At 44.4% G+C, this 9,817-nt stretch overlaps 1 protein-coding gene across 2 annotated transcripts; it reads left to right on the plus strand.

Annotated features, from left to right (window-relative positions):
- The first annotated feature begins 6 nt into the window (after positions 1–6).
- Positions 7–9,670, plus strand: samd1a (sterile alpha motif domain containing 1a). Of its 2 annotated transcripts, none has more exons than XM_020610558.1 (7): positions 7–585; positions 3,408–3,741; positions 4,151–4,287; positions 4,385–4,445; positions 5,554–5,635; positions 5,916–6,030; positions 8,451–9,670. In XM_020610558.1, the coding sequence occupies exons 1-7, from the start codon at positions 223–225 to the stop codon at positions 8,595–8,597; spliced, it is 1,239 nt and encodes a 412-aa protein (XP_020466214.1). In that variant the 5' UTR covers positions 7–222; the 3' UTR covers positions 8,598–9,670. The 2 variants fall into 2 exon arrangements, with proteins under 2 accessions (XP_020466214.1, XP_020466215.1); XM_020610559.1 differs by having other exon boundaries at positions 4,154–4,287.
- Positions 9,671–9,817: the final 147 nt, after the last annotated feature.

A 9,817-nucleotide genomic window follows, 5' to 3' on the forward strand; every position in this document is an offset into this window, starting at 1 on the left:
CAAATTCCTCCTTAAAATCCTTCTCTAGTAAAGCTTTTTGCTGTAACTCAACCGCTCCACCTTAAGCGCACACGCAAACGCAGGAGGCGTACAGCGAGGTTTCCGTTTCTCAGTTGGGCTCGGACCGCGGCTCACGAAAAGCACCGTGTGTAACGCAGCTGCAAGGTTGACGCACTAAGGTAAGAGGAAAGCAGAAAGCGAGCGAATCAACCGAACAAAAGGATGTCAGAATCCAAGTACCGTGAGTGGATCCTGGACACTATCGACTCGCTGCGGTCGCGGAAAGCCCGGCCGGACTTGGACAGGATTTGCCGAATGGTCCGGAGACGACACGGGTCCGAGCCAGAGCGAACCTGCGCGGAACTGGAGAAACTGATTCAGGAACAAGCCGTGTTGAAAGTTAACTACAAGGGCTCTATTTCATACCGAAACGCGGCCAAGGTTCAGCGGAGAAGCAGAAAAAAAGACGATGTAGCATTAACGGTGGCTGCGAGAAGGAGCGCTGTGGAAGAAGCCAGTCATTCTGACTTAAGCAACGGGGACAGCGCTTTCGGTCCTGTTGACCAGGACGAGGAGGATTTGGAGGTATGTCGAGGCTGATGCGAGGAGGCATGTTTAACAGCTCACATCTCATTATCGTCTCGTATCAAATTAACAGGTGGAGGGGAAAGCGAGGCACGGGCAGTGTGGTGTTGAAAATTACATGTCTTTTTGTCTGTACACGGGGAGTGGTGAGGGGAGTGATTTGCAAGTGCACCCAAAACTGCCGCAGACGGGGAGCGGCGGTTGGACCTCGCTCGAGCGCCACCAGTTTGGTGAAGGAAAGAAAGAAGGTGCGCGTGTAGTCGGTGTGGCATATTTTACATAGAATGGGTTGAAAATACTTGGAGCGGAAAGTGCAGACGAGCAAACTGAGGACAGGAAAAGTTGCACCGTCCTGTCCGCCCGCAACAGCCCGGTCGCGCCACCATTATCAGCAGCAGAAAGCGCTTTTAAGCCCCAAACTCGGCGTTTAGCGAAGGGGAGGGGGCTGCGTCAAGTCTAAGGAAATGAGTAGTCGAAGTCCGGAAGTTAAATAATTGTGCTTTTCAAAACAGCTGCGTCCAAATACGCGCTTACCGTGGAGACTTTTATTTTGAAATTCAGCTGTGGAAATAGGCCACATGTTTTTATTGTCAGTGATTTGTCAATGTGGGAGTGGGTGAAGGAAAAAAGTCTGAGACGCCGCGGATGTAGGAGCCTGGTGGAGGACGTTGGGACACTGTTCGGTTGTTTTCATTTATTTTATAGGGAAATACGAGGACAGCTTTTCACAGGAAAATGCCAAATGTCACCAGAGCCATGTCCACACACACATTTTGTCCGACCACGACTATATTTCACCCCTTCCGCCTGGACTTAAAAATATGCCCATCACTATGTTTTTTCCCGTAAGACTGCAAGCAAAGCGATGAATATCGATGCCAAAGTAGTTATAATAGACGTATATTCAGGTCATTTATGCAAACTGCGTCTATTGTTCGAGTGAGGGGCGATTGCCGACGCAGTACATAAAGTCAAACCCCTAGATCCATTGTCGGACACGCTGCCAAGCCCGATCACGTATTAGTGCGTGGTGCTGGCTGTTATGGCCTCTCTCGTCCCGTATAGCAATGGAATCATTTTCCTGTGTGTGTGTGTGCTATTTGTTGATAGTATTTTAAGACGAAACACAGCAACACAGCATTACAATGTAATGAAATGTAACGTAGGAGCCGGTAACAATGTGAGAACCGAACTAACGTAAACCGACCGCAAACTGTTCGTCCAGCGCTAGATGGCGAATGCGCCTGTCCGATTTGGGTTAAGCTGAGATCAAATTGACTTTGCTCTCTGAAAGGCGTGTGTGTCGCTCCAAAAGGGAATGCTTATCACTTTGAACAGACAGCCTCTCGGGGCTTGTTATCCAGGTTCTGCCCGAATACGAGGGTCAGATGTGGACAGTGACGTGTCCGATAACGGACTCATTTGCGTTACTCTTTCTGTTCTCCGCTTTTACTGTAAACCGTTGACCCGGTGCAAAGTCAAAGTAGGCTGTGATCGAGGTGACTGGTGTTCGCCTGGTCGCAGTGCTACGTTGATGTGCCCGTCGAGTTAAAAGCTCGGTTTTATTTCAGCTCTGCTTTGCCGGGGTTCGGCTCCGGTAAAGACCTCAGACACAATGGCGAGGTTTTCACCGCGGCTCCCCAACTCCATGCGCACTTTAGAGGAAATTTGAGAGAGAGAAAAGAAACGCCTCCCATCGGCCCTTTCTGTGCTCCCTTGTGTTAGAATGATCAATCTTAAGGCCTGCTAAGACAGGGACGCACGGAGCACTTCGTGCGCTGAGATGAAAATGACGTTGGATTGAGATTCACTGTAGCATCGATGTGTTTGTCTCCGTGAAAGTTAGCCTATATAGGTGAGCAATGCCATACGATCGGCGCCTTTCTCTGGAGCGGGGCGGGCTTTAGAGCGCTCTTGTCTTGTGCTCGACTGCTGGGTCGTGGACACGCAGTCGCACACAAATGTTCACTCACTGTCGACAAAGAAACCCAGCGGAAGGAATGAGTAGGCTTGTTAAAAACTATGCGTGTGCGATAGGATAACAGCCACTTTACAAGTGCTTCATTTCGTTGGCACGGCGCACAAGCTGTCTGCGGAGTGCGCGCTGCACCACGGAAAAGGGCAATAATTCACCCACCACAGCGGTCAAATTGCGACATCCCTATCTGTGTTTTCAGGTGACACGCTCAGTCTGCAATTAGTACTCATTCAGCAACGATCCCTTGTAGTCTTGCAGGGTTCACCAGTTTTTGAGTTGTCAGATAATGAATTACATTGTTTATAGTGGCTTTTCTTCCACTGAATTAAGATTAAAGCTTATTGTGCCCACTGGTCCAATCAAAGATTAAAAGATTAGTACATACTTGATAGTTTAATTCTTCACCCACCTTAAATGCTTTAAATATTAAAGCTGTAATATGTGACTTAAAGTAGCATGAAACTCCAGATCACTCCCTCTCCCTGCCCCACTCTGCTCTGTTACAGTCTGCTACACTTCACCACACTCTGCCCAGCGCTTCAGATATTTACTTATGAAATTACAGCAAATGCAACAAAACATACTGATAAAGCTGAAATAATTGACCATCTCTGATCACCTAGAGAGGTCAGTCCTGCATATCTCTGCACCGCTGCCTGTGCTGTTCAGTCTGGGTCACAGGTTTCGACAACACCTCTCCACATTGACACGTTTTGAAGCATATTTCTATGACATAAATAGCTGAAAAAGTAGCTGAAAATACTGTAGCTTGAAATAATGTTTTCTTTGTGTTAGAAATAACAATCATGAAATGAAATGATGTGTTGCACCTCGGGTTTTACAGGCTGACACCTCAGTGGCTATGGACACAGACAGCAATGCAGATGACGAGGGGGCTGATGAGAGCAGGGACGGGCCCTCTCCTGGCTGCACGTATGATGATGCCACAGTGCGTTCTGGCTCTGTGCGAGCCATCTCTGCCCCCTGCTCTCCATCTGGGCCTCGGCCTGGCCCCAGCCCTGGCTTGGGGCTGGACTGTGTTTCTTTTCAGAAGGCTGGTGAAAGGCCCAGCTCCTTGCCCCCCTCCAGCCCCAGGGCCCTGGCACACAACGACTGGGCTTATGATTCTGCTGTGTGCCCAGTGGAGCGCCAGCATCCAGGAATGCAGAGAGACAATGGTATCCACACTGCTAGACATAGTCGTTTAATATGCACACCCGGGGTTATGGAGCACTTTAAAAATGTTTTATGTGCCCGACTTCTGCTTAGCTTTTCACTGGATATGAAAAAGGGATGGGAATGTTTATCCACCTAGTTGATTAATTGTTGGGTGACATAATTGTTGACAGTGGAAATGCCTTAGTTTATGTAAGGTGCACACAGAGTTTGTCATGTTCCCATGACTTAGCGTTACCTTCTTTCAAGCACAACCAGCCTTAAGCTTGTTTGTAACAATTATTTAGGATTAACAGCATAAAAGCCACGCGCACACACATGAAAGAGCTTTAATTTTGCACTAGAATTCATTTAGGTGTTGACAGCATGGGTGATATTGGTGTGTGAGGTAAATGGTTCATTCTGTGTTAGCAGCAGCCATCAAACCAGCAGTCCACTCTGGAACTAGCAGTGCTTTAAAGAACAGTGGGAAGAAAGAGGTTGGAGACAAGGTGGAGGATAGTGGCCTTTCTTTGGACCAGTTGGTGCCAGACTATGCAGCACGACTGGTAATTGTGAAAAGCAGCATCACCTATATATCTTCTGCTTCTTTGATTTCTCTGCTTCACACCTGACATTTTCATGTCGCATGTGTTTGGGCAACAGGAAGAGACGAGGAATATATCTGATGGACGACCACAAACACTGTCTTTGCCATCTGACAACTGTGAGTTACACAGGTTTTCATTTTATAAAGCTGCTGTGTAACTTGTATCAGATTTGTAGAACAGAATGATCACTGGACTGCTTTCTCATCTTGGAAAATGGCTTCTAATTATAGGGACATGTTTACACTTGGCTCTTAGTGGTGTGTTCACATTATTGCACGCACCTTGCAGTTGTTGTGTATGTGATGTGCTGGGCAGGCTCTACGCAGATGTCTTCAGCCAAAGTTCATATTTGTTAAACTTTGACCCCAGGTGCGCTGACCTTTGTGTGTGCAGCCAATCATGGCTGACCACCGCTTGAACTGATGTGAAACTAGTTAGCCAAGTCATGTTTCCAAATTTCCCACGTCATTTTGTACAGCACCCCTTGGAGTTTCTACTTGAGTGTCAGCGCTGAACACACAGCGCAAGACCCACGTTTTTCCACTATAATGTGAGCGCACCCTAATAATTGAGAAAACATCTGGTTAATATTTTACAGTGTTTATTTGTCTCCTAATAAGCAAAGTAACATGAACATTTCAGTGGGTGAAGTTTTCATCCACTTCATCAGAGACTCTGAGTTTAATTCCTTGTGGAGGTTATGTTCTTTTATGCTCTGAGCAAATTATTGATGTGGCATTACAGAAACAAAGAGCATTATAAAGTGTTGTATCACTGGCCAAGTATTATATTGCTGTAATATGTCCCATGCATGACAATGGTCCTTCCAGCATCCTGTAACAGTGGACTAGTATAGGAACACTCATTCACTGTACCTTTACTGAACTGAACTGTGAACAAACTAATGGAAAAACATCCTCTACTGAGGCTGTGGCGTACTAGTACTAAGATTAAATGTATCGCTTTTATTTCATCACAACTCTACTGCTGTTTATTTAATATCAAAGATATGAAGCTGCACATTGAGCCCCAGAAAAAAAGAAAATATTTGTGTTCCTTGGAACAGTTTCATTTGAAATATTACAGACAGAAAACAGACACTGATTAAGTTTCTTTAAGAGCCTGCCATTATATCCATTAAATATGCAGTGCGTAAAAAAAATAGTTAATTGTGATAAAATATTGAAAACGTTTACCATAATTTAGCTGCTGTTTTGTTCACAGGTACATATAAGAAGAAGACAGATGTATCATCCTTCACAGCAGCTGAAGATGGTCTTCTGAATGGTAGTAAAGGTGATGAAATGTGAGTATCCTGTTTTTAAATAAATACATTCTGCACCAGAAATGCATTTTGGATTATACTCCCCCCCCCCCTTCTGCAGTGGCTCAGTACAGCTTTATCATCCTTTACCCTTCATTTTCTCTCTTACATACAACATGTACATACCTGTAAGGGACAGTCCTTGAAATAATTACAGTTACCTTCACAGAAGCCCACTTAAAGGCCTGTAAAGAGAAGTTAGCTGCTTGATGGAAACTCATGGTCATTGTTTCTGAATTATTTTCTTCTGATCTTCCTCCAGCACCGTGAAGAAGGAGAATATGAGCCAGAACCTGCTGCAGTGGACTGTGGCAGATGTGGCCAGTTACTTCTCAGCTGCAGGTTTTCCAGAGCAGGCTGTGGCGTTTCGAACACAGGTTAGTGCACCCCCGCATCCCTGCCGCAGGGGGCACTACATGTCCACTGGAACCAAGCTCACATCCCATCAGCCAGTGCATTTTAGCGGTGTGTAGTATTGTGTGCATTGACCAGTATCAGTTCATTGAAAGAAGACAGTCTGGTCCCGTTTAGACTTGGTATTAAAAGACACCTTGGGGATCTGAACACAAGTGGACAGCCAAGACACATCACCGTTTGTGCGCGTCAATATATATGCATGTCCCAGGTGTCCAGCTGACCACTTGCGTTCAGATAATAATAATAATAATAAAACTTTATTTATATAGCACTTTACAACCCGCAAAAGGAGCATAAAGTGCTTCACAGAACACATAAAAAAAAACATAACTAGCATAACAGACCTTAAAAACAACAAGAAAAGGACATATCGACAAGATGGATGATAAAACAGCAGCAAAAGAGATATCCGGATTAGTTGTCAAAGGCCTGGCTAAAAAGGTGCGTTTTTAGAGCTGCCTTAAAAGGGGCCAACTAAAAGAGCGATCTCCCCATTTTTTGTAACAAGAGTGGGGGGTGACTAGAGATAGGTGTTCGGCAGAGCATAGGGCTCTATAGGGAGAGTAGACAGACACAGGGTCCAAAAGATACAGTATGAGGGGGCGAGGCCATTAATAGATTTAAAAACAAGAGCACTTTAAAATCAATTCCAAATTTCACTGGAAGCCAGTGCAATGAGAAGAGAACAGGAGTGATGTGAGCATACCTAGGAGTACATGACAGGAGCTGAGCCGCAGCATTCTGTACAAGTTGTAGCTTCCTGCAAGATACCGACGTGAAGGGCATTGCAGTAGTCAAGTCTGGATGTAATAAAAGCATGAATAGCTTTTTCTAACTCTGCATGAGATAAGAAGGGCTTCACTTTTACCAGCATCCTCAAATGAAAGAAGCTAGTTTAAACTACGGAGCAGATGTGTTTATCAAAGTTAAAACTGCTGTCAAATATTACCCCAAGGTTTTTAACAGTATCAGTGACTGAAGGGGCCAAGGCACCTAGTTTGAGTATCAGGGTGGCCAAATCTGGACTGAAAGCGATGTACTCGGACTTGCTCTCGTTTAAGTGAAGAAAATTTTGTGTGAGCCAATTTTTGAAGTCGGAAATATAGTTATGAAGGGGCATTGGAGTCACATTGAATCAGAGGCATATAAATCTGGACATCATCTGCATAAAAATGGAAATGCACATTATGCCTTGATATAATTGAGCCAAGTGGTAACATATACAAAGAAAAGAGTAGCGGAGCCAAAATCGAGCCTTGAGGGACTCCTGAGGTAAGGGGTGCCACTGTAGAGGAAAACTCCCCAATGGTGACAGAAAAGGTCCTGTTGGTCAGAAAGGAAGTGAACCAGCTCAGAGCCGGGCCTTTTAGGCCAGCATAATGTTCTAGGCGGGAGATCAGGACCGTGGATCAACTGTGTCAAAGGCTGCTGATAGATCTAGCGAGGCTAAAATGACAGGCTGCTTAGCATCAAGGGCCAAAGCAATGTCATTGTGGACCTTCAGCAGAGCAGATTCCGTGCTATGGTGGGGCTTAAAGTCTGATTGAAATTTGTCACCAATATTAAGCCGATCTAAATGAGATTGCAGTTGAGTAAGAACAATCTTTTCCATGACCTTAGATAGGAAAGGTAAGAGGGAAATCGGGCGGAAATTAGATAAAAGAGAGGGATCGAGGTTGGACTTTTTTAGAAGTGGTCTCACTACCGCATGCTTGAGAGAGTCTGGAACCATGCCCATTTCACTAATGCGTAAAAATCAAAAGGCCACAGGTATAATTATTACTTGAGTCTGTTACCAGACAAGCACCAGTGGTCTCCCTAACCAGAAGAAGAAGACGATAAACGTCGGATCAGCATGGATGTATCATGAAAGCTTTCACAAGACATTGATGGATTTTTATTGGACATTTCTCTGCATTTTTCTTTTCTTGAGCACTGGTGTGTTCTCGCCAAAACAAACACCACGTCCTGCATCGATGACGTAGTTTCCTTGTCTTGGTCTTGTCGGAGACACATCAGGATGCATTAGTGTTTACACTACAAAAGATATGTGGTCAAATCTGTCCCAGACCGTCTCGACAAGTGGCTTCGGTGAGCTTGTCACAGTCCCTCTGGGTGGTCGTTATACTGTTGACTTGTGATCTGATCACCCAGGGCGCATTTTAAAACCACGTCTAAACAGAGTTTCTGTCTTGACATGATTAGGAAAATTTCCAGACTTCTCACTTGAAATACAAAGTGTAAGTATAGTGTTTCAATAGCTAATTCCAGTTTGGTGGCTCATTATAGATACAGTTTAAAGAAATTAAGCATTCACAACATTCATTAAGAAACCTTGTGGTGCTGCTAACTGAGCAAAATTCTTTTTCTCTCTAATCAGGAAATTGATGGGAAGTCCCTTCTCTTAATGCAGCGCAGTGACGTTTTGACCGGTTTGTCTATCCGACTTGGCCCTGCCCTCAAGATCTACGAGCGTCATGTAAAGGTGCTGCAGAGAACTCACTTCCTGGAATGCGAAGACCTCTGAAGTGCTGATTCACATGACAGACAGATGATGCTGCATTGACCCAAACATGCATGCAGTGCCCTCTCCCATCTGGATCCTGCCACCTGCCTTCATATACATAAAATATAGAGGGTGAGTGGAGCAGGAAAGGCTGCAGTGGAATTAACTTTCACTGTGAGAATGACCAGAAACTGACAGATAAGTCATCCTACCTCTCATTACAGTCTTTGGTTTTCAAGTGGTTTAAATTTAACCCATGTGACCACACTAAAGGGAACAGACTGCTACAATCAGAGTATGTTTTAAAATGGAGTAGCAGTGATTTCTTTGAGAGTAAGAGATGGATAATTCAGCCAGGGCTGAACTCTGTTCCAGGTGGACCACCTATGGGCTAATGTACCCACGCAGACATGACTGCGTAGTGCTGTGAGTAAAGTGCTGTCACAGTTTTGGGTCCACAAGTCAGTTTTTCTGTTAGTCCAGTTTGTGAGTCACACAGATAAAGCACATCTGATGTGCGTTTTCCTTTTCTCGTGTGATGAGTTGATTTAAATGTCATCAAAGTGCCGGGGAAGTCAGACTATATATGTCTCCATCAAATGTCAACAAGCCCTACTTCCTGACTTATCATGCCACCAATAGCTGCTGATGTTGGATCATGTCTTCAGTGTCTCTGTAACACTGAGGTACTGTATAACCAATGCTATGTACTAGTACTTGCTGGCAAGGCAATACTTTGCGTTTTTGTTGATATTTAGAAATGGCTGTGGTTAAACTTAATACGGTTACATTTGCAGACAGATATGACCAGCAAAATATTAAACTTGTGAGAAATGTCACAGTCATACTGGTTATATGTTTAAAATTCAATACAGCTGTTTAATTCCTGTTTACAGATCAGATATCTTGATCAAATGCAATATTTTATGTTGTCATCCTTTTATAATTTATCCAGTGTCTCTTTGTGTTAGGATTTAAGCCAGCCACTTGAATTGTAACATTCCATATGATGTAGTCTTCGCCTCCTGTGTACCTCCTCCCCTTTTTATCTGTATACCAGGGTCACAAATAAAGCTTGTGTCTCTCTGCTCAAACACTCATTCTGTGATGCAGGTTATTACCTTCATAGTTTACTTAAAAGAAATTGATTCAGTGGGTTCTTGTCTGATGGCCCTCTGGCCTCAGTACTGAAAACAAACTTTCCAGTGCATATGAAATTCCTGCTCAACACTGAATGTTTT

The sequence above is a fragment of the Monopterus albus genome, unplaced genomic scaffold (genome assembly GCF_001952655.1).
Source record: "Monopterus albus unplaced genomic scaffold, M_albus_1.0 scaffold105.1, whole genome shotgun sequence".
Classification (NCBI taxonomy): Eukaryota; Metazoa; Chordata; class Actinopteri; order Synbranchiformes; family Synbranchidae; genus Monopterus; species Monopterus albus.